This window comes from Physella acuta, unplaced genomic scaffold (genome assembly GCF_028476545.2).
Source record: "Physella acuta isolate Inbredline_101_S28 unplaced genomic scaffold, ASM2847654v3 ptg000200l, whole genome shotgun sequence".
Classification (NCBI taxonomy): Eukaryota; Metazoa; Mollusca; class Gastropoda; family Physidae; genus Physella; species Physella acuta.
In genome coordinates, this window is record NW_026731719.1 from 170,365 (window position 1) to 196,530 (window position 26,166).

The following is a 26,166-nucleotide window of genomic DNA, read 5'->3' on the forward strand; positions in this document are numbered from 1 at the left end:
AAAAATCCTAGATCTAGATTCTAGAGGCTGAGTAGATCTGGTAACTTCTTTCTAAGAGTTAGTAGTTACAAGATTATTCAAGATGTAGAATTTTAAGACAGGTCTAGATTATCAGAATCTAGAAATTTGCGTATTAGTAATGATTTTATTGTATTTGTATCCCAACATGTCACGTAGTACATGCTATTTAAGGCATAATTTAAACCTTCAACTCAATAGTAGGTGTCAAAAAGAAAGATCAGAAGATAGCTTGTCCGCATTGTCTATTAGTAGATGTAATATTAGATCTAGATCTTGATTATATAATTATATTTGTAAATATTGTAAGTAAACAAGGAAACGTAAAACTGTGCCAAAGGGAGGTAATCGATTTTTCACTCTTCTTTTTTTATTTGATTAATTCGTTTTCTTTATTATTTTTTTTAAACAAACGAACACACTTTGAACACACTTTGAACACACTTTGACAAAAACGGGATAGTGGAACAGGACACAATTTTTGGTAAAAAGAAATTTAAAAAATCGGACCAATTCCCTTTTGGCGGGATGGTAGTCATGTTTGCAACCTGTTAAAGAATCAACATTTTTCAAGCAGTAGTGATACACTTAACATTTACCTGGGGTGGTAGGTTGGGTGGGAGGCGCGCTGGGCAAAGGCACACCTGCAACGAGACGAGTTGTGTAATAGTTAAACTTGTTAAAACATAATTTCTAATTATAGAAATTTTCTATCATTTCAAAAAGTAAAATATTCGATTATTGAAATATTGATCCCTCTTCAGTGATTAAAATAGAAAAAAATAGAATGCTACACCTAGATCTACTAACTTGCCGTATTGATCCTATAAAATATTTTAAGTCAACACTCACCACTTCTAATAGAACAAACAAACGGTTTAGATGTAAAACAATTGTTGTCATTCCATTTTCGGGTCACACTATTTACCTATAACATAAAGTTAAAAAACGAATCAAATAACTTGTCATCTATTATTGAAAAAAATTATAGTCATATATCTAGATGAAGTTATAAAGTGACCTTTACAATTATATATATATATATATATATATATATATATATATATATATATATGTGTGTGTGTGTGTGTCGGGGAGAAAAGGTAGTAATTTTTTCTACTTTCTCGTACACGGATTAGAGATTAACTATTGTCGTACAAGCTTAGTTTAGCAATTTCGTCCGTATGTCTCTGTGTGTGTCTGTATGTCTATCGTTGAACATGATAAATTGAGTACCGCTCAAGCTAGGTTGGTGGAATTTCATATATAAGTATAATATAAAATGTATAGTTTTGTATCAACTTTTCAGCAATTTCAGGTAAAGCGAAGTGAAACTTATTCTAGTTTTGGTTTTTCAACAGCCTATATTATGTTGAGTACTGTTTCTGATAGATGGGCGAAATTGCACATATAAGTATACGATCTAATTCTCCGCATGAGATCGAGGGCGAATAATATGAAAGAAAATTGTGTGATATCACTAAGAGAAATACCGATGTCAGTGCAGAAAAATTAGCCTAAATATCTGGAAAATGTTTTGAAACTTTGCATCGTTTTTCACAAAGGGGTCTCCAAAAATGACGTCACATTCTTAGGGGAAAAAGGGGGTGGGGGGTCCGTACTTTTGTGACGGTGTTCGATGAGGGAGGGTGAGGGGAGGTAGATTGTGTGACGTCACACTTTTGCATTAAAAAAAGCAATGTTAGAAAACGAGTTTTAGCCGTTATTTTGCTTTTTAGCAAACGGTTTTAATAAATTGTAATAGGAATTTATCAAAATACTCTATGTTGACAGAGTTCTGACAAGATTTTGGAAAAATATCCATGTTTTAAAAAAAAATTCAACAGCAATTTTGAGGGGAGGGTGTTGTAGGCTGAGGTGTGACGTCATTTTATAAGGGCGGGGTATGGCTTTGTGTGACAACGTGTGACGGATGGGAGGGTGGGAAGGTAAAAATCGTCAAAAAAGCGTGACGTCATTTATAGATGACCCAAAAAAGTTGCAATGGCAATATCAGAAAAATATGGCATCTTTAAATTAATGTTCTTTTTCCAGATACGCCACAAAGTATCCAGAAGGGGGAGGGGGGTTGTCGAAAAGAACTTTAAAATTTTATAGGCTTACAGCAGGAGTATTTCACTCGCAGAAATTTGTCCTCTGTTTAGCTTTTACTTTTTGAACGGTTTTTCTCAGATATGACATTTTTTTTCTGGTGTTAGGTTCCGTGTGGTTTTGAGCCCTGAGTTGTTCAATTACTTAAAATCTAATGGCAACACATTTTAGATACCTAAATTCGGATATTGGAGAAGTGCTTGATCATTTAATTTAATTTTAGAGTGATTTGAATGCCTGCGGGTTTTACTGATGGATTGACTTTAGTGTTACTTTTTTATTATTAGCAAACAAACGTCTATCCACCCGTCCTTCCATCCGTGTATCCGTCCATCCATCCATTTGTCCATCTGTGCATTTATTCGTCCGTCCGTCTGTCGGTCCGTTCGTCCGTCACAATTCTCTGAGGATGTCGAATTACTTACTTCTTCACAATCTTCTGAGGATTACAAAATACGTACCTCTACACAATCCTCTGAAGACGTAAATCCATTAGGTTCACCGTTATCCCATTTGCTGAAATCAAATGGGGATCCATCAATCCATTCAAAACCTGAAAATACAACGAAATATAAATATATATATTAAACAATTTAAATATATATTTAGACAGTGCAACTTATTATGCAGCTTTCATTTAAAATTTCAAATGGTCTGAATTTACAAGATGTCTAATAAAAATAGACTTAATAGCAAACAGTAATGCAATTATTATAATTATTTATAAATTAAACACTAAAATTTCAAGTTCAACTATATGAAAGGCGCCACCAAAATAGTTGGTTAAAATACAAAACTTATGTGACTCAGGTTCCTCTACCATACACTAAATTAAAATACGAAACTTACTTGACTCTTTTGTTCGGTCTGACAATCCAATCCAAAAACCGCTGTTCACTGAAAACCTACAAATCATTTTTAACATTGGTGTATTTTTACAAGTTTTTAGGGTTAAGGTTAGGATTAGGCATTAGGGTTAGGTTTTATAGTAAATATAGTAAATACAAAAATTAAAGTACCGATTCTTTTCATAAGAAAACGTTTTAATAACCATCTTTTATGTGTAGATCTATGATATCTAATATATAAAGCTCAATTCTGTAACGCATATGTTTGTCGTTGGCATTTCTACGGATTTAAGTGTTAGATCAATTATCGTGCGCAGTTGTCTAAATTTATGAGTTAAAAAATTACTATAGATCAACATTAAAAACACTTTTCATTCCATGTACTTAGTAAAATAATTTTCAATTATGTGCACGACATAAAAGTTTTAAAAAGTGTATCGACGTTTATAAAATTTCTAAAATTGTGTCGGAGATGTATTGACTGCACAGTTACTTCCCTTTAAAAAAAAATCATTAAGAAGAAAGAATTTACTTTTTATTATTACTTTGTTTTGGTGTTAAGAAAAAAAAATAATTACATAATTAGCGGGGATTGATTAAGTGCAATGTCGTTAGGTATTTTTAACACTGCCTTTTATTTATTCTATACACTGAACACACTGTTGAATAATTATTTTTTTTAAAATCAATAACATTTAATGAGCCAGGTCCTACGAATCCTATATGTTTATTTCTTTCCATTTACGGATAAGCTTGGAGTATTATCATTTTCGTTCACTACTTTGAAACAGGCGCGTCCGCCGGCGCCCCTGCACGGTTCGATTTGGCACCCTGGGCTATCATGTGAGCGCTATGCTGCATAATTTTTGTTTTGAACAGTGCGATAGACTATGGATAAGAAAGGTTACTATAGTCTTTAAGTGAATCAAATCCGGGCGTCCTCCGGCACCCCGACAGGGTGCTATTTGGCGCCCCGGGCCTTCCGGTGTACGCTAGGGTATCTACGTTCGCGTGAGTTCAAAAGACTATGAATAAGTTATGTACTATAGTCGTTTACTAAGTTCAATCAGGCGGTGACGTCAGGGTGTGTCCTCTGGCGCCCAGACAGGGTGCTATTTGGGGTCCCGGGCCTCCCGTGTTCGGTTTCGCGCCTACGTTCATTAAAGTGAGTGCAAAAGACTATGAATAAGTTGGGGTACTATAGTCGTTTATTAAGCTGAAGCAGGCGATTCAGCCCCGTGAGCACTTTGCGTTTATGTTCGCGTTAGTGTTTTCTTTGTGTTTAGGTTGGGTTTGCGTTAGTGGTTGCGTTTTGATTTGGTTCGTTTTTGTTCTTTATTTTTTCGTTTTCGTTTGTGTTTTATTTTCTTTGGGTTTGTGTTTGTATTTGTGTTTGTGGTTGGTTTTGCGTTTGGATTTGGTTTGTTTTCGTTTGTTTTTGCTTTTGTGTTTTTTTCTTTGGGTTTGTGGTTGGTTTTGCGTTTGGATTTGGTTTGTTTTCGTTTGCTTTTTCGTTTGTGTTTTTTTCGTTGGGTTTGTGTTTGTGTTTGTGGTTGGTTTTGCGTTTGGATTTGGTTTGTTTTCGTTTGCTTTTTTGTTTTTTTTTCTTTGTGTTCGTATTGGTGTTTGTGGTTGTGGTTGGTTTGTTGTTAGGTTTTTTTTTTCGTTTGTATTTGTAATTGTGTTAGCTTTTATTTGCGTTTTGTTATTTTGGTTTTGGTTGGTTGTAGTTTGGGTGGGCAATGCCGGGTTTATGATGATAACTAAACATACACGTAATGGTCTTTAACAGAAAGGTTTTTCACAGAAGCCAGAGCAGGGCCTGGCCGGGACGGCTAGTACATAATAAAGTAACATAACAATCACTAACAAGACATAACGTATTAGTTAGAAGCAAGTTAGAAGCAAGTTAAATGAAAGCTTTTAATAAAAACAAGACGTATTATTTTTTTGGAGGAAAGCGAATAGAAAAGAAAAATTATATATATATATATATATATATATATATATATATATATATATATATATATATATATATATATATATACTATACTAGCCGTCCCGGCCAGGCCCTGCTCTGGCTTCTGTGAAAAACCTTTCTGTTAAAGACCATTACCTGTGTGTTTAGTAATCATCATAAACCCGGCATTGCCCACCCAAACCACAACCAACCAAAACAACAAAACTCAAACGTAACGCTAACACAATTAAAAATACAAACGAAAACAAAAACCTAACAACAAACCCAACCACAATCACAAACACCAATACAAACACAAAGAAAAAACAAACAAAAAAGCAAACGAAAACAAAAACCTAACAACAAACCCAACCATAACCACAAACACCAATACGAACACAAAGAAAAAAACAAACGAAAAAGCAAACAAAAACAAACCAAATCCAAACGCAAAACCAACAACAAACACAAATACAAACCCAAAGAAAAAAACACAAACGTAAACGAAAAAAGAAAGAACAAAAACGAACCAAATCAAAACGCAACCACTAACGCAAACCCAACCTAAACATAAAGAAAACACTAACGCGAACATAAACGCAAAGTGCTCACAGTCTAACCCGGGGCACAATCGCCTGTTACAGCTTAATAATCGACTATAGTACCCCAACTTATTCATAGTCTTTTGCACTCACTTAAACGAAAGTAGGTGCCAAACCGAACCAAATGAACAATTATAATACTCCAAGCTTATTCGTAAAATACCTACAACATTTGCACTTGATCAATCCCCGCTAATTATGTAATTATTTTTTTCCCAACACCAAAACAAAGTAATAAAAAGTAAATTCTTTTCCACTAATGCAATGTTTTATAAAGGGAAGTAATTGTGTTTTCCTAATTTATCAAAGGGAAGTAAGTGCTAAAGGACTAAATATAAGTAATTTTCAGACATAATTAGAATTTTTGTTATTATTTTTTAAATTGTGTTTAATGAACATGCCGACAATTTTTACTATCAGTTTGAGAAATGAAAAATTATTTCCCAACACTTTCAATAGTAATTTTTTAACTCATAAATTTAGACTATGAGCACGATAATAGTCTAACACTTAAATCCATAGAAGTATGTCAACGACAAACAAACTTATTTTTACATACAGAATTGAGCTTTATATTATATATATATATATATATATATATATATATATATATATATATATATATATATATATATATATATATATATATATATATAATTTGTATGGGGTCCATGACAAATGATTTCAGACAAGATATCTCAGACAAAACATCTCACGGACAAATGATCTCAGGATAAATAATCTCAGGACAAATGATACCAGTAAAGATTTTGGGACATTTTTTTCCAGTGAAATCTATTTTTCGGGGCTTGGGTTTAGGTTTAATTTAGGTGGTGGGTGAGATGGAAGTAGAAGTTACGTTTTTCGTTAAATTTTAGACTTCCTTTCAAAATTCAGTATTACTTAAAATTACAATTAAGGTAATAGTTTCGGTTCCAGGAAAAAAATTGTTTTAAGTTCCTATTCTGTTTAAATTGCGGATTTCAATAAAATTCCCACTAATAGTTTAATTTCAGTTTCCGTGCAAATTTTATTTCTGGTGAAATTTTCGGTTCCGGACCCAGAATTTAGCTTTATGTAGGAATTTTTGGTTGTAAAGGGGGAATTGGTTTCCGTATTAGTAAAGAAAAAAGGTACACTATCAGCCTAGCTCCCGCTCTATTTCCCCAGTCAACAGGTTTCATGTCTAGCATATATATATATATATATATATATATATATATATATATATATATATATATATATATATATATATATATATATATATATATATATATATATGTATGTGAGTGTGTGTGTGTGTGTGTGTGTTTAGTTATGTGTGTTAGCGGGAAGCTTAATGAATCTTAATTTTGTAAATTTAGTAATTGTTAAGTGCACAATAAAATGAGCATTAATTAACGAACCTGTTCATGACTGTGTTTGTAAGAAATGTAAGCGTGCCATCATCATGTAGACTAGGCAAACTGCCACCAAACACTTCACAGTGCGACTGAGCTTCCATCCATGTTTTTAAATCATAAAACATCTAGAGAATACTTATTTTGTTAGCAAAGTGGCAGATAAATAAAAATTATTTGCCGAAGACAGCAATAGTCGAAATGTGCCAAACTTTATTAGTTTAAGGATATTTTTATTAGTTTAATGATAATTTTAAAAATAATGTCAGAAATAGAAAGGCGCAGAGCATTTTTATTGATGGGGTAAATAATGTATATTATAAAAAAATAATGTATTCAAACGTCGTCTTGCTGCGGAACTCTTGACGTTGTTATGATACACACTTCGACTGTGATGTTCGTATTTAAAGATACTAGATGACGCAGGTCGGAAATGGTCTATCGGCTTTATTGCTGAACACAAACTAATCTCATTATGCCCAGATCATTTATAGTCTCTTTACCCTAAGTGAATGACAGTATAACAGTTCATAGAGCCCTTCTCCCAGCCAGTTTCTTTTTGGACATAAATCTATATCGTCATGCAGGATGGCGGAGGGAGCTTCATAATGAAGCACTTTGTTACTTAATTATATAGCCTACACAAAGTTTGTTAAATAATTCCGTTTTAGTTCCAGATATTTATTTTATCCCCCCCCCCCCTTTTAGTTCTTATTTGTCCTCGCCTTAATCAGTGGATACTATAATAAATACAAACTTTAATCTATATAGTCTCCGAATGGAAGGTTATTTTTCTTAGTTTCCGGAAGAAAGTAGAATTTTGCCAAATTGAATTATATCCTAATTTAATAGATTCCACTGCCAAGAAGCAAATATTTATATAATATTTTAGGCACGAAAAGGTCAGTTTTTTAAATTTATTTTCTATTTGATTACTTTTCTCATACCAAAAAATCCTTAGTTCTAGTTTATCAGTAAATAAATATATATTCTTGTATTAGAGGATTTGTTAAGCCTATCCTATTGGAAATTAATACTATTGTTGGGCCTGATAGGAACAAGAAGTAAATGTACCCTTTCAGCTATGGCCGAAAGATAATGTATTTTACACATTAGACTTTTGAATAGGCAACAATCGTTACATGTGAAGGCCATTTTTATGTTGAAGTGAACAAGGTCTCTGCATGGTGCAAGTCATTGAAATTAGTTTGCAGAATTGAAGGAATGTGTTTCAAAATTAAAATGTTTATCTAAAATATATTTATCTCTTTAATTTATTTTATTATAACTTTTCTTTAAACATAATATTTTTTCTACATAAATGTGTATTTTAAAATTCTACACTGTAGCGGATTTTCTGATCTCTAATGTAGACAAATATATAAACAAAACAAAAAGATAAAGATACAATTTTGTAAACAAAGCGGTATAGTATCATATCGACTATACCACATTTTATGCAAATTATAAAAAAAACATGATTTTCTTTTATTTATGTAATTAATGTTACGATTTCCGCATTACACATCACCACAAGCAATACTAATAGATCTATAGTCAACACGACTGCTGCCATTTATATTTATACATTAACACATTTTTTACCTAAAATCTTTAATTCCTTTTTATGTACTTACGAACCTAAAGCTAAATGTTATCTAAAATCTTTAATTCTATCTTATTGTACTTTCGAACCTAAAGCTAGATGTTATCTAAAATCTTTAAAATTCTATCTTATTGTACTTTCGAACAATAATGTTACCTGAAAACAATAGTCTCCTTTACCTTTCCAAGGTAATGGACAATTTAGCTGTGTGGTCTGCTGTGTGTGTGACTGTGGAGGTAGTTCTGTCGTCTGCTGTGTGTGTGACTGTGTAGGTAGTTCTGTCGTCTGCTGTCTTGTTTGAGGGATAAATCCTTTACGATGAACCTCACATATAAATGGCTGTTTGAGCTGGCATTCAAGGTCCTCCCATAATCCTATCGGTCTTTGCGGCCTAACAGCGACACAAGTGTTGTTTTCATTGCCTGCAAAAAAGCATTTGAAATTATTAACAAACATTACCAAAAACATTGCTTGAAACTTGAAAATACATAGCTTAAAAGGGGTTCCAAGTATTACCTGTTTGAGTCACAGCTAGATCTCACTAATCTCACGATGTGTGAGGATTAGAGTGTACTGATATTACCTGTGTGTCAGAGTTAACTGATATTACCTGTGTGTCAGAGTTAACTGATATTACCTGTGTGTCAGAGTTAACTGATATTACCTGTGTGTCAGAGTTAACTGATATTACCTGTGTGTCAGAGTGTACTGATATTACCTGTGTGTCAGAGTTAGAGTGTACTGATATTACCTGTGTGTCAGAGTTAGTGTACTGATATTACCTGTGTGTCAGAGTTAGAGTGTACTGATATTACCTGTGTGTCAGAGTTAGTGTACTGATATTACCTGTGTGTCAGAGTTAGAGTGTACTGATATTACCTGTGTGTCAGAGTTAGAGTGTACTGATATTACCTGTGTGTCAGAGTTAGTGTACTGATATTACCTGTGTGTCAGAGTTAGAGTGTACTGATATTACCTGTGTGTCAGAGTTAGAGTGTACTGATATTACCTGTGTGTCAGAGTGTACTGATATTACCTGTGTGTCAGAGTTAGAGTGTACTGATATTACCTGTGTGTCAGAGTTAGTGTACTGATATTACCTGTATGTCAGAGTTAGAGTGTACTGATATTACCTGTGTGAGTTGGCGCCCAATCGGTGTACTCTAAAGCTGCTCCATTGGCCCAGGTGTATTTACCATTGAGATTTAACAGGCCAATCCAGTGGGAGCTCAATTTTCCGACCAGTTCAGAAGTGATAAAAGCACCTGTAATGCTAGGATAAAATGATAAATGTATATGCGATGCTAGAATATAATTACGAAATCTGCTGGCATGCTAAAATACCATTTCAAAACACATGTAACACGTAAATAAAATAATGACACATATGTAAAACTCAGTTAAAAATCATGACATACGTTATTTAAATGTAACCAAAGCAGGTGCTGTAGTTTTTGGGTATACATTTTTAGGACTCGAGCTTATCAACAATACCGCCCAGTTGATTTAGGGCGTTTTGTTTTTGTTTGTATTTTCGTTTTATTTTTCGTTTTCATTTTTCTTTGCTTTTGCAGTTGAGGTTGCGGTTGTTGCTCTGTTTAAGGCATTGGCATCCCGAAATCTGGACAACACCGGGTAAATGATGCTTCAAAAACACACGTTACAATTTTTTTCAGTCAACTTTTTCACAAAGGCCAGTGCAGAGCCTGGCCTGAATGGCAATTATCTATTAATGTGACCCACACTCTTCTCTTATATTTTTCAAGACGTGGCTAATTATAATATATATCTAAAGAAAATAATTTATTTTCTAAATTTTGTGCAGAATTTAATAAAGCTCATTGTTATAACGTTTTTAATTTAAAAAGTTCAATACTTTTGAATGTCCAAACTACAGAATGTAATATTTTAAATTCATATGGCACCAAATAAATACTAACGAATTTTGTATTAGTATCAGATAAATTGCTCTTTACAAAGTGTGCAGTTCACTCTCAATTTAACGGAAAACTTGGCAATCTTAATAACTAGCCATCAGTACCCGTTACACGGGTTATTCTGGTGAGTTTTTGCTCTCTTTTCTTTACAAAAGGCAATCCGGTTTACTATTAGATATTTATCGGCTCCCGGTCAAAAACCCCCTGGACATAAACCCCCTGGACATAACCCCCCGACATAAACCCCCTGGACAAAAAACCTTCGCGACATAAACCCCCTGGACAAACCCCCCCCCCCCCCCGCGATATAAACCCCCTGGACAAAAACCCCCCAATTGAGGTTTATATAAGGAAAAACCAAAGATGATGAGAAACAAAATTAATATATAAATACAAAACAAACTGTAGGAAAAAACTTGTATTTTTATTATAACTTTAAAAAGACAGATTGTGAGCGATGCCTCGCAAATACTCAATAATGGTGGACTCATTAAAATTTTTAACAACAGTTAAAATTCGAGAGCTGCTATCAATATATTTTTTTTCTGTTTTGGTAAACAGTGACCTGAATTAATCTGTGTATAATAAACCTCTTGGAGGGATTGTTCCTGTTTAATAAAGTCAATAAATTTCCAAATATTTGGAGGGCAACATCCCATATTCGACTGAAAACTTCTGTGCCAGCCTTCAACTGAGTTGTTTGTTTTTGGCATATGATCTTCTGCACGTGTGTGCATGTTCCACATGTCAAGTGGAAACATAGGTTGTCTTCGACCTCGACGTTGTGGTCTGCCAATATAATAGTCCTCAAACTAGTCTGCAATCGGCATTGCTTTTTGGGGGAAATTTTCCAATAATTTTTCAAAGGCATAACTTATGTGTTCGATGGGAACAAAGGCCAACGCAGGTAGCATTCTGAGCTTGAGAGCAAATTCACTATCAACTTGGTAGAGTTGTTGAAGGCCAGAGTCCTGAATTTCTGTATATATTTTGGCTAAGATGGAAGAAACATCATTTGACCTCACAATCTGGAAATACCCTTTTAACACTTTTTATCACAGCCATTTCAAAGTCAATCATAATAGAAATTGGTTGCAGGTTTTAATGTAATTTTTTTAAATTTCTTGGTTCACATCATCGTTATTTTTTCTTAATATAAACCTCAGTCCGGCGGTTATTATCCGGGGGTTTTATATCGCGGGGGGGGGGGGGGGGGGGGGAAGGGTGGGGGGTTTGTCCACGGGGTTTATGTCGCGGGTTTTTTTTGTCCAGGTGGTTTATGTCGCGGGGGGGCGGGTTGTCCGGGGGGCTTATGTCGGGGGTTTATTTCCAGGGGGTTTTTGTCCAGGGGTTTTTTGACCGGACACCATATTTATCTCCGGGTAGCGGCGTTTAAACTGCCCGGAGGAGGGTGTGTGGGTTGTGTGTACGTGGGGGAGGGTGTGTGGGTTGTGTGTACGTGGGGGAGGGTGTGTGGGTTGTGTGTACGTGGGAGGAGGGTGTGTGGGTTGTGTGTACGTGGGGGAGGGTGTGTGGGTTGTGTGTACGTGGGGGAGGGTGTGTGGGTTGTGTGTACGTGGGAGGAGGGTGTGTGGGTTGTGTGTACGTGGGGGGAGGGTGGGTGGGTTGTGTGTACGTGGGGGGAGGGTGGGTGGGTTGTGTGTACGTGGGGGAGGGTGGGTAGAGGATACTGTTCTTTCAATATTTTTGTATGAATTACTTGTTTCAATTTTGTTCGGAGGTGAAAGGGGAAGAAACGGTAGAGATGCCTGAAGAAAATGTATATACCTACGGAAAGTAATGAAATGAATTGTAATTCAGCTTTTAAAAAATTCATTATAGGAAACTTAAGAAAAGAAACATTTTATTGATCAAGAGGATCGGAATGAAACATTGTTAAGATGATGGGAAAAAAGGGTTTTGTTTTATGTACTGTCTTATGTTTATACTTGTTTATACCTATTTGGAAAATTAAAACCAAATTATGTACAGTATTAGTCAACACAATACTATATTAAATGCACTCGCTGAATAAGAGACTTAAAATTAAGAGACTTAAAAGATTTTCTCTAAAAACCAGGATGTTCAATGGTAGTTATGTTGTTTTTGTTTTTTAAAAACATCTATTTCGGTAGAGAATGGATCTTACCATATTATCCTTTTAAAAAAAAGTGAACTCTACTTCACCCTCCCCGTGTCCTGCCAAGTCCCGATAGGCAAATTTATCATTCACATATAAAAATAAATGAAGAAAAATAATTATTGCCCTTATGTGTCTCGAACCCGCACCACCCGCATGGCATCAATTGCACTATCTTCTCAGCTATTTAGACATTGTTGTTTGTGTGGAGAATAAAAGAGTTACTTCAGAAACTTAACTTACCCGAATAAGCCCTTTTCGTTCAAATTACATTTTATCACAAATTAGCTAAACAAACAAAGATTTCAATAAAATAATTAAGGCCTGAAATATTTTAGAATAGAAATTTATTATTGTAATAGATTCTAGATCTAGATAGGTTCTAGATCTAGATCTAGAATCCTAATGGAAAAAGTAAATCTTTAAAGTTTTGGCCGAGAAAATTGTATTGTATATATTTCATAGCGTACGTAGGTCTAGATCTAAATCATATTTGAATGAAATAGTTCATTTTCTAATATTCTAAACTCGGAAGTTGACTTCAATAGTTTTGAGCTTTTTCCTTAGTGTAAACATTGTTAAATGCGTTCTTTTCAAAACTATAAACACTTTTCCGGTTGCATAATTAAAATTGTTTTTCTACATTCGAATATGTCTTTATTTTTTATTTTTCTTCTTTAAATAAAATTGTGTTTATACATTTTAAACATCTAACATATTATTTTCAACAAAAGTCCGTAACAAGTTCTCCATATATCGCTGAAGATACTTATATGATAGCCTGTGAAAATATTTTGCGGACAGAGAGAGAAAAGTGCGTGTTATGATAGATTATAAATATCTAGCATGGTGTCTCCACCTGTCCCCCCTTCTTGCTACCCCACAGGTAACGGTACACACCTGGACCTGAGTCCAGCGGTATTGTAAGGCTGACCGGGGCTCGACCTCAGACTGCGGCCACGAGGGCGGAGCCTAAGTCATGTGACCTGTAGGGTAGGGACGCTACAGTCGGGTCACTTCTCCCTCTTCGGAGGTACACGTTTTTTTGGTGCTAAGGCACTAGCCAACATAACATATCATACTTATTTTGGTGCTACGGCACTTGTTCTCCACGGAGAAATGAAACGTACGTTTGGCAACGGGTGTAGAGGATTGTATGGCTTCATTGGAAGGTAATTTACTCTTACTTTTATTAGCTGTACTGTTATAATATTAATTAATAAGTATGGAATGAGTATAAAACAATGTATGAATGAAAAGCATATTTTCTAGTAATGTTTATTGTAGGCTTTATGTAAGGCTAATGTAAATGTATTATCTTGGTAACAATTGTAAACTTGTATGTGTCTGAATGAATGTGTATATCACACAGATGTTAGGAAGTTTGTCACATGTATTTTACAGCCGGCCAGCTTGGGGCTAAAACAACTTAGACAGTACAGAGGTCTGTGTGTGAGCAAGTGTGACCACACTGCCCTGAAGACCAGTCGCCCATTCCCGGCTACTCTTAGTTGTATCATTATTCCTATGCCAATAATTCATGTATTAAAAGTTAAATGATTGTGAAACTGAGTTAATTACTTAGTTATAATTTTAAACCTTTGCACTGAGCCAAATATCGGCAGTCAGTCAATAATAATAACATAACATTAATAAACACAATATTAACTATTGAGGGACCTCTTGTCCAACGAGACAAACCCTAGACTAAAGAGGTCATTCTGTAGCTGCGGCTATATTTATTTATGTGCGGTATGACTTGCTAGAGCATATTTGCCACAGTGCGTACATGGGCTTTTATATATTAGGAGCGCGTTAAAAGTGACCCAAAAAATCTGACCTCGACTAGCCTCCCCCTGATTGTGAGTGTTATGTGTAGTCGAATGACCGGTGCCCTATATTAGTACAAAGTTGTGAGCGTTAGTTCTGTGTTTTGTGATGGAATGATAGTTGTTCACATAGTTTGAAAGTTGACGTGTGATAGAATCTGTGTCATTGGTAGGTTCGGCAGTAAAGATGGCGCCAAGTGGACGTGTGTGATGAAAATTGTCAAGTTACGTGTCATTGGTAGGTTCGGCAGTAAAGATGGCGCCAAGTGGACGTGTGTGATGAAAATTGTCAAGTTACGTGTCATTGGTAGGTTCGGCAGTAAAGATGGCGCCAAGTGGACGTGTGTGATGAAAATTGTCAAGTTACGTGTCATTGGTAGGTTCGGCAGTAAAGATGGCGCCAAGTGGACGTGTGTGATGAAAATTGTCAAGTTACGTGTCATTGGTAGGTTCGGCAGTAACGATGGCGCCAAGTGGACGCGTGTGATGAAAATTGTCAAGTTACGTGTTATTGAATCGTAAATTAAACTTACATTTATTGTGTAATAATATCTTTTTATTTCTATTATAAATTTTAATATTATATTGTGATATATTGAATCTCTGAGTAATATTGTTTTGTATTGAATAATCCGACATAGGCCTACATCTTGCAGATCAAAAACTCATTATTTTTAAAATTATTTGATAAAATAAAATAAAATATGTAATGTTGGCGGTTCTTTAAGATACATATTTTTACCTGTTTTGGACTGTGGCTAAAGTTCCATTGCTGGACTGGCAAAAAGACAAAGCTTCTGACCATGTCTTTTGATCGTTGATCAACTCATAACAAGACGCTCCATAACCAAAGCCTCCCTGATAGCAAATAAAATTGTAAAGCCCTGCCCTAAATATGTCCTTGATTTTATAGAAAGTTTACATGAAATAATAAAACATTTCGCATTTGAAAAAATGCATATTGTAAAAAAAACTCGACTTGATCGCCATAGTGTAATATGCTTAAAGTGTTTATTACTTACATTAATGCTTTAAATGTTTTGTAAAAATAGTTTAAGTTTTCAAACAAATCATTTTAATTGACATCATGTGTACAGATCAAAATCGAATTAAATGTTTCACCCTTCATAAAAAATGAATTGTGTCCGCAAAAATATACTAATTTCTTATCTTAGTACATTTACTACCCATTACTTTCCTTGATAAAAAAAATACTTCCCTTAAAAAACATTACATTGGGGAAAAATACTTTTTATTAGTTTGATTTGATATTGGAAAAAAATAATATATAATTAACAAGGATTGATAAAGTGCAATGTGGTAGGAAAACTGATATTTCAAACAAGCTACGGTTTGGATATGGATATTTCCCCAGAGCGGGTGCGGGTCCCCGCAGTTGGGGCGGATATTCCTTCACGCTTAAAAAAACATGAGCCAACGCCATCACAGAACTCTTCCCTTATATACTTTCTCTACCAGACCTGCGTCATAATCTGAACCGCCGCCAAACAAAGTGTTTACCTGGGAGTCCGCGCACAGGGAGAGACTTAAACATGGATGAGCACAGCCGTGGCTATATCGCTGACTGACTGACACGAGTGCAAGAAAGAGCGATACTGCCTTTTATTTATTTTATACATTAAACGTGCAGTTTACTCATTATTATTTTTAATCAATAAAACAGTATAGAAGCAGCTCCTCTATGTCCTCTGTGTTTGTTTTTATCTTTCCGTTTGCGCACAAACCGAGGGTATTATAGTCATTCACTAAATTGAAGCAGGCGCGCTGACAGGTTGGGATTTGTGGCTCTGTGTTATCCGGTGAGCACTATGGTGCATACTTTCGAGTTCAAAAAGCTGTGGGTAAAAAGGGTTACGATATTCGTTCATTACATCAAAACCAGGGCGTCTTTCTGTACCCCGACAGGGTTTTATTTGGCGCCCGGGGCCTTCCCGTGAGCCCGTCTGGGTATCTACGTTCGTTTTAAACAGTGCTATAGACTATCGATAAGAAGAGTTAGTATAGTACTTCACTAAATCGAATCCTGGGCGTCCTCCGGCGCCCCAACAGAGGGCAGTTAGGCGCCCTGGGCCCTCCCTTGAGATCTTTGTCACATACTTTCGTTTAAGTAAATTCAATAGACTATGGAAACGTTGGGGTATTATAGTCGTTTACTAAGTTGAATCAGGCGGGTCCGCCGGCGCCCACGCAGGGTGCGATTCGGCGCCCCGGCTATATTGTGAGCACTATTATTTTAAGTTTGCATTTAAGTTTATGTTTATGTTCGCGTTTAATTTTGCATAATATTCTGAGCTATTGTTTGGGTTTAGGTTTGCGTTTGTGTTTCTATTTGTATTTGCGTTAGTATTTGCGTTTGTGTTTATCTTTGCTTTTATTTTTGTGTTTGTGTTTGCGTTTATGTTTGTGTTTGCATTTGCGTTTGTTTAGTGTGTGCGTTTGTGTTTGTGTTTTTTGTTTTCTTATGTTTGGGTTAGCATTTGTTTTTGCGTTTGTTTTTAATAATTTTAATTTGTTTTGGTGGGTTATTGTTAGCGTTAAATTTGTTTTCTTTTGTCGAACCTTCATGTGGCGTAGTATATGCTGCTTAATAAACACACAAGTCATGGTCCCTTACACAAAGGTTTTTCATAGAGGTCATTGCAGGGTCTGACCGGGACAACTAATCTTAAATAAATGAAGTTTCTGTTGCTCTAGAAAAACACTGAAAGCTCTAATTAATTTTGCTGTATAAAAGATTTTTTATTTACACAAATTAGCAAAAGAATTGAATATTGTTTCTCAATATTAAACTAATTTAAACTGTAATAATCTATTCGCACTGTTTTGTTCCATTTCATGATAATGTAATAATTATATATTTAAAGACATTCATTTATTTTCCCCTTTTTCTTTTTAGTGCATAAATGATAATAAATTAGGGCTGTACAGATAAATGAAATAGGAATTAAAGTATACTGAACGTACACATTAAAAACCTTTTTAAATAAACCTATCAAGTACTTACCAGTGGACAGCCAATTTGATCAGGAGAAAGTGTTACTAGATCTGATACTACCATTGGTCTCTTGCAAACGAATCCCGTTGCCTCTACATCACATAATTCATCACTCCATTTACCATTCTGGTAAGGACATTTAAAAAGTAAGATTTTTAGTAGATTCAACAAAAGAATAGAATTAGACAAGATAATTAAGCATGAATAAGAATTTAGGGGCAGGTTAAATCGTCAAAATTGAAAAATGAACAGGAATGAATATAAATATGTTTATATATGCTTAAATCGTTATTGTTTTGTATTGATAAACAACATTGCGAAATCCAAATCAACTCTAATTCTTTAAAAAATTGATTGCTTTATTGGAAAAAATGAGATTAAATTATCTAACAATTACCTGTGTATGATATCAAAATGATGTAATTTCTACTTGATATATTTTGACAGAAAGTATTAATCCTTAATGTTCTAATTAAAATACACAAGCTGAACAGAAACTTCTTTACGACGAGCCGTTCCGACCAGGCCCTGCACTGGCATTTGATGTTAAAATTATTTGAAAAGGGCCATGACTTATGTGCTCATTTAGCATCATATACCCTGCGCTACCCGGTGTTGGGGTGTTAATAAAATTTTCAATTAAATGTCTGTATGTAAATATATCCTATTCTCGAATTCTTTAGCTGGTGTATTACTATGCTCATTATTTGACATAAGGGACTTAGATTTACATTGATAGCTATTTCTTTTCACTCTAAAAATGTGACCGTATTATACAGATTTTTGTAGATTTACATTGATAGCTATTTCTTTTCACTCTAAAAATGTGACCATATTATACAGGATTTTTGTAGATTTAAATTGATAGCTATTTCTTTTCACTCTAAAAATGTGACCGTATTATACAGATTTTTGTAGATTTACATTGATAGCTATTTCCTTTCACTCTAAAGATGTGACCATATTATACAGGATTTTTTTACAAAAAATGAGCGCCATTTCTAACAACAAAGATCAAAGTTTGGAGGGGACAGAGTTGGGTATCTTCTCTTTTTCTTCCTCCCGTTCGTGCACAAGGCACATGGGGCAGATGAAGTAGAGTCTATCTGATTCTTGACCTCGGCATATGAAGGGATAGTCAGCACAGTGGAGACTTGGGTATGTGTATAGGGGGAGGACTCATTGGGCAGTCTTAGTGTACGAAATTGATACAAGTTCACTAATGAGGTCGGAACATATAGCCTAAATGATATAAATAGTGACTGCTTAAATGTATTTTTTCTGAACAAAGTTTAGTATAGTTCTTTACAATTAATTACATTCATTCCACCAAAACACCACCCTTGACGTCCCAATGTAAAGAGCATAACCCTGTATGAACAAGTGAACACTTTCACAAAATATTAGTTTTTGTCTAAATGAAATTAATAATTAAGATAAAAACTACTGTTGAAATTAAATCTGGTTTTCGAACTTCGGTAGAAGTACAGTATAAAAATTAAAAACGTTCGAGAAAATCCTAAATAGGTTATTTTGGGTCTTCTTCTTCTTCTTCGTTATTAATTTTTAGTGTTGGAAGGGATCGAACCTATCTGCCAGAGGGTTTGAACTCGAGACTTTTTCGAATTTATCAGCCATGAGCTTTTGCCGACTAGACCACGCCTCCATCACAATTAAGGATACGTGCCATTGACTCCGATTTCAGCCTGCTTTTCTTTTTGGATTTGCTGCCATAGCCTTGGTCCAACCAAGAACAAAGTACATCACAGGTAGCAGTTGTTTGATTTGCGTCCATAGCCTTTGTCCAACCAAGAACAAACTACATGGCAGGTAGCAGTTGTTTGATTAGCTTCCATAGCCTTTGTCCAACCAAGAACAAACTACATGGCAGGTAGCAGTTGTTTGATTTGCTTCCATACCCTTGGTCCAACCAAGAACAAACTACATGGCAGGTAGCAGTTGTTTGATTTTGGAGTTGTCTCTCCCGAGGATTCGATCTCGAGACTTTTCGGTTTAGCAACCATCAGCTTTACCGACTTGACCTATTTTGGGTAATCAACTTTAGTTTTGTCTAAACAACTATGCATCGAATTTAACAGTAAATTATCAATTTGGTTATGTTTAAGATATATAATTCGTAGAATACATCCCTAGATAAGTTTTTAGGCGTGTTTTTATTTTATTTTTAATTTTAAATCATCTAAAAATAGTACAGATGAATATAAAATTTCTGGATGGAAAGAGACTAATATTGAGTATATTTCAAAATCTCCTTTTACAAAACCGGAAAAGGATGTTTAAACTATCAAACTTCCTGTTTAGTTAAAAATTACGAATTTGTATGTCTAATTTTTGTATGCGTATTGTAAGCGGGCGGCAGCGGGAGTTACGGGCCATAATAGGTTGCGAGCGGCAACAGAAGGCTATAAGTGCAACTTAATCCTAATTTATAAAAGGCCATGTGCGCTCTTCTCTCTCTCTCTCTCTTTCTCTGTCCGCAAAAAATTTTCGCCGGACATCACGTCAGAATCGGCAGCGATATATCGAGAACTTTTTACGGACTTTTGTTGAAAATAATATGTTAGATGTTTTAAATGTATAACCACAATTTTAGTTAAAGAAGAAAAATAAAAATTAAAGGCGTATTCGAATGTAGAGAAACAGTATTATTTATGCAACCGGAAAAGCATTAATAGATGTGAAAAAGAACGCATAAAACTGTGACGTCACTATTGCTTATACATTAACTAATGACGTCATCTGCCGTGTTTAGAATGAAAAGAAATGAACTATTTCATTCAAATTTGATTTAGATCTACGTACACTATGAAATGTATACAATACAATTTTTCCGGCCTAAACTCATAAAATTTATTTTATGTATTTGGATTCTAGATCTAGAGATTCTAGATCTAGACTAAATCTAAATCTAAATCTACGCAATAACTAGATCTAGACGTAGATGCTAAGATCTAGATTTACTGATTTAGACTCTAACTTCTCTAAAATCAATTCCAAAAATAAATTTCTATACTAGGACTAAACTATTTCAAGACTTATTTATTTTATACAAAATCTTTGTTTGGAACTGGCTAATTTGGGATAAAAAAATTAATTTGAAAAATAGGCATATTCGCTTAAGTTAAGATTTTAAAATACGTGTTTCATTCTCCGTACTTTATAAGGTGCCTAAATAGCGGAGATGTTAGTGTACATTAAACCACGCAGGTGGTGCGGGTTCGAGACACACCAAGTCAACTTGGTTAATGTATTTTTTTTTTATTATGCTCGGGCTAAACTTAAAAAAAAATTCTTTTAGGAATCTAGATCTAGATCTAGATTGTCGGGTGTCCGGCACTTCCCGGCGCCGCAGGCGCTTCAAATTTGGCAGGACCTTGCCTTGGGGCGACAGAACACGGGGGCCGGTTGGCCGAAAAGTCTACGATGAGGGGGTCAAAACTGACATCGACTGACCGGTACCTTATATGAGCTATAAATTTAAAAAAAATGTCCACGGAGGAACCTCTTCATAACTCTTGAGGTCGTAGACCGACCCTCGGGCGAATTAATTAAGCATTCAAATTCTCAATGTTTTCGAAAGCCTAAGCGAAGCTGGGCAGCATGCCTAGTCTATATATATAAAGCAAAGTGGTCGGGTGCCCGATAGGGCACTTCCCGGCGCCGCAGGCGCGTCAAATTTGGCACGAAGGTGCCTTATGGCGATAGAACACGAGGGCCGGTGACGGTTCGGCAAAAAGTCTACGGACAGGGGGTCAAAACTGACCTCGACTGATCGGCGCCTTATATGGGCTATATTACGAAAAAAAAATTCCTCCGACGACCCCCCTTGAAATTTTGTGAGGTGGTAGGAGAACACCTTGGGGTGTCACAAAAAACTCGGCATATCTGGGAAAACTTCGTAAAGGGGTCAAAACTGACCAGTTGTATTTCCCTATATAATCTTTGTATTTTATGGGAAAAACAGAGGGTCATTTCAACGCAGACTTTAGGGTACTTAAGCTCAGTATATCTATCTAATTTTTTGCATGCTCCTAGGTCTATGGCTTGACCTTTAGGGAAAACTGTCGGTAACACTCAAAGCCCTCGACGAGGGCTAAAAAGTGACCGCGAGTGAAATTCTCTTTATATGAGCTCTATTACGAAAAAAAAATTCCTCCGACGACCCCCCTTGAAATTTTGTGAGGTGGTAGGAGAACACCTTGGGGTGTCACAAAAAACTCGGCATATCTGGGAAAACTTCGTAAAGGGGTCAAAACTGACCAGTTGTTTTTCCCTATATAATCTTTGTATTTTATGGGAAAAACAGAGGGTTATTTCAACGCAGACTTTAGGATACTTAAGCTCAGTATATCTGGCTCAGTTTTGGCATGCTTATAGGTAAATGGCTTGACCTTTAGGGAAAACTGTCGGTTACACTCAAAGCCCTCGACGAGGGCTGAAAAGTGACCGCGAGTGAAATTCTCTTTATATGAGCTCTATTACGAAAAAAAAATTCCTCCGACGACCCCCCTTGAAATTTTGTGAGGTGGTAGGAGAACACCTTGGGGTGTCACAAAAAACTCGGCATATCTGGGAAAACTTCGTAAAGGGGTCAAAACTGACCAGTTGTATTTCCCTATATAATCTTTGTATTTTATGGGAAAAACAGAGGGTCATTTCAACGCAGACTTTAGGATACTTAAGCTCAGTATATCTGGCTAATTTTTTGCATGCTCCTAGGTCAATGGCTTGACCTTTAGGGAAAACTGTCGGTTACACTCAAAGCCCTCGACGAGGGCTAAAAAGTGACCGCGAGTGAAATTCTCTTTATATGAGCTCTATTACGAAAAAAAAATTCCTCCGACGACCCCCCTTGATATTTTGTGAGGTGGTAGGAGAACGCCTTGGGGTGTCACAAAAAACTCGCCATGTCCGGGAAAAATCGGGAAATGGGTCAAAACTGACCAGTCGTATTTCCCTATATAATCTTTGTATTTTATGGGGAAAACAGAGGGTCATTTCAAAACGGATTTTATGGCTTTTACCCTCTTTAGATCTGGCTCAGTTTTGGCATGCTTATAGGTAAATGGCTTGACCTTTAGGGAAAACTGTCGGTTACACTCAAAACCCTCGACGAGGGCTAAAAAGTGACCGCGAGTGAAATTCTCTTTATATGAGCTCTATTACGAAAAAAAAATTCCTCCGACGACCCCCCTTGAAATTTTGTGAGGTGGTAGGAGAACACCTTGGGGTGTCACAAAAAACTCGGCATATCTGGGAAAACTTCGTAAAGGGGTCAAAACTGACCAGTTGTATTTCCCTATATAATCTTTGTATTTTATGGGAAAAACGGAGGGTCATTTCAACGCAGACTTTAGGATACTTAAGCTCAGTATTTCTGGCTAATTTTTTGCATGCTCCTAGGTCAATGGCTTGACCTTTAGGGAAAACTGTCGGTTACACTCAAAGCCCTCGACGAGGGCTAAAAAGTGACCGCAAGTGAAATTCTCTTTATATGAGCTCTATTACGAAAAAAAATTCCTCCGACGACCCCCCTTGAAATTTTGTGAGGTGGTAGGAGAACACCTTGGGGTGTCACAAAAAACTCGGCATATCTGGGAAAACTTCGTAAAGGGGTCAAAACTGACCAGTTGTATTTCCCTATATAATCTTTGTATTTTATGGGAAAAACAGAGGGTCATTTCAACGCAGACTTTAGGGTACTTAAACTCAGTATATCTGGCTAATTTTTTGCATGCTCCTAGGTCAATGGCTTGACCTTTAGGGAAAACTGTCGGTTACACTCAAAGCCCTCGACGAGGGCTAAAAAGAGACCGCGAGTGAAATTCTCTTTATATGAGCTTTATTACGAAAAAAAATTTCCTCCGACGACCCCCCTTGATATTTTGTGAGGTGGTAGAAGAACACCTAGGGGTGTCACAAAAAACTCGGCATATCTGGGAAAACTTTGTAAAGCGGTCAAAACTGACCAGTTGTATTTCCCTATATAATCTTTGTATTTTATGGGAAAAACAGAGGGTCATTTCAACGCAGACTTTAGGGTACTTAAGCTCAGTATATCTGGCTAATTTTTTGCTTACACTACTATAGATGACTAGGCCGTATAGAAAAACTGTTGGTCAGACTCAAAGCCCTAAAAGATGATCTTGAGTGAAATTCTCTTTATATGAGATATATATATATAAAGAAATCGACGAACGATCCCCTTAATATTATGTTACGTCGTAGACCGACCCTGGAGGCTAACAAAAAAAACTTTATTCCCGTCGGAAACAGCCATTATAGTTGTTAAATAAGTTCATATACCGCAATTTCTTATATAAGCATAGCAACTGTTTGTAAAAAAAAAACAAAGACATACGTCATACGTTCAGTTTTCAAGGGAGGTAACGTTTTTTAAATTATTATTTTTCAAATAATTGTATACTATTTTAAACAGAAACAGAAAATGACGAAGTATAGCATTTGTTTTAGTACAAAATTAAGTTGTTAATTCAGTTACGTATCCCAATTAAATAAATAAATAAATTTCAAAAGGCAATGTAATATAAACTATGAGATGTACTGTTCATGGAACCTGTGTAGTTCTAATTCCATTTTACTTATACATTGCGTACTTTCCAATATTTCTCTGAGAACGGTATTTAAACAACAAACAAAAACATTTTTTTTCTAAAGTTAGCATTACTGTTTAAATTAAAGTTATTAAAGCACTCAACACCCAATCCATCGCTAAATAATTAAGTATTCAAATTCTCAAATGTTATTTAAAAACCTAAGCGAAGCTAGGCAGTATGCCTAGTTTTTAATAAACCGAGAGTGATTTCCCCAAAACTTTCTCAAATATTCTTATATAACTTGGAATATAGACATGATTTTTTAATTACTTAAACTTTTAAAAAATTCATCCAAAAACGTTTTAATAACAGGTTTTTATGTAATAATGCACTAAAAAGTAGAAAAAAAATAGACTACTATTTAAATAACTAGAAAGAAAAGCGTGGGTCACTTTAGTATCTATTTGATACCTTTACTAATGTTAAGGAAGACACCCACGCTTTTCTCGAAATTTCTCTACCCACCTCCACCCTTTCTCTACCCACCTCCACCCTTTCTCTACCCACCTCCACCCTTTCTCTACCCACCTCCACCCTTTCTCTACCCACCTCCACCCTTTCTCTACTCACCTCCACCCTTTCTCTACCCACCTCCACCCTTTCTCTACTCACCTCCACCCTTTCTCTACCCACCTCCACCCTTTCTCTACTCACGCGCCACAGTTAAATCCAAGGCAACTATAGGGCCCGTTTAAGGTTGAGGTTTATCGCCTATTTTGAGAGCCTGTACATTGATTCGTTTTATTTTTTATTTACAATACATTACCCTAGACTATCTACAAGGTAGTCCAAAACACTACATACACTGGGAAAAATAAGAGTAAGAAATGAGTTTAAACAAGTCGTTTAGGCCAATCTTGTAGCACGGAAATGTCTAGGTGTTTGTGGCTCACGCAAGGATCGAGTGTGTAGAGCTTAACTTTGGCCATCTAGGCATGAATGTATTTTTTTTTCATTGTTAACATTCTCAAAACTTACTGATGAATGAATCATAACACAGTCCTCAAGTTTCCCATAAAAATTGTTTGGTTCATTAAAATACCAGTTGGTATAAACAACCCCAGCAAGATCTGTCCACTCAAAACTCAATGGTCTCTGTCGGTCGTTTAAACCAATCCAAAATCCTTTATTCATTGCTGAAAGACATGACAGAATCAAAGATACAATGATGAGTCAAATTATTTTCTTCTAATAATGTTAATGTTAAGTGTTTACATTTGACCTAGCTAAAATTTAAGGTATACTAACATTAGACACAACTAAATTACACAATATCTTGTCATTTTTATTGCAGTTGAAAATGCAGGATATTCTTACAATTACCACAGTAAGAAAAAATATATAAAATAAAATATTTAAAAAAAAACTTTTAAAAAAAAAACACGTTTTTCTTGGGGACTACCAATGACTGCTCGTAGATTTTGTTCATACATTTCATGACAAAAAACGTGGGTACGTTCACCATCAAATTTCCCGACCCATCTTCCCGACCCACGTTTTTTGTCATCAAATGTATGAACAAAATCTACGAGCAGTCATTGGTAGATCCCCTAGGGTCGGAAGAAAAATGTATTTTCTACTTTTTAGTCCACAACAAAAACGTGGTTTTTTAAAAAGTTTTTTTTAAGTATTTTATTTTCTCCTTTTTAGTCCGTTGCTACACATGAAAAACGTGGTTTTTAAAAAGTTTTTTATATAGTTTACTAGCCGTTCCGGCCAGGCCCTGCTCTGGCTTCTGTGAAAAACCTTTCTGTTAAAGACCATTACCTGTGTGTTTAGTAATCATTATTATACCGGCATTGCCCACCCAAACCACAACCAACCAAAACAACAAAACGCAAACATAACGCTAACACAATTACAAATACAAACGAAAACAAAAACCTAACAACAAACCCAACCACAAACACCAATACCAACAATACGGCGTGGTCGAGTCGGTAAAACTCATGGTTGCTAAAACGAAACGTCTCGAGTTCGAACCCTCGGGCAGATGAGGCTCGTTAGCTGGGGACAGCCACTCTTCTAGGAGAGACAACTCCAAAATTAAACAACTGCTG

At 35.6% G+C, this 26,166-nt stretch overlaps 1 protein-coding gene across 5 annotated transcripts in view; it reads right to left on the minus strand.

The window, feature by feature from the left end:
- Positions 1–26,166, minus strand: part of LOC131937157 (macrophage mannose receptor 1) — a 136,790-nt gene that overhangs the window by 50,357 nt on the left and 60,267 nt on the right. For 4 of the 5 annotated variants that reach the window (XM_059294359.1, XM_059294360.1, XM_059294358.1 and 1 more), the window contains 10 exons: positions 25,085–25,242; positions 17,478–17,594; positions 15,195–15,310; positions 9,680–9,819; positions 8,703–8,968; positions 6,947–7,068; positions 2,980–3,035; positions 2,592–2,683; positions 871–946; positions 618–662 (listed from right to left, as the gene is read on the minus strand). In XM_059294359.1, coding sequence (XP_059150342.1) covers positions 618–662; positions 871–946; positions 2,592–2,683; positions 2,980–3,035; positions 6,947–7,068; positions 8,703–8,968; positions 9,680–9,819; positions 15,195–15,310; positions 17,478–17,594; positions 25,085–25,242 — 1,188 coding nt within the window. The remainder of the gene's footprint in view (positions 1–617; positions 663–870; positions 947–2,591; positions 2,684–2,979; positions 3,036–6,946; positions 7,069–8,702; positions 8,969–9,679; positions 9,820–15,194; positions 15,311–17,477; positions 17,595–25,084; positions 25,243–26,166) is intronic. The other variant, XM_059294362.1, reaches the window with a different exon arrangement.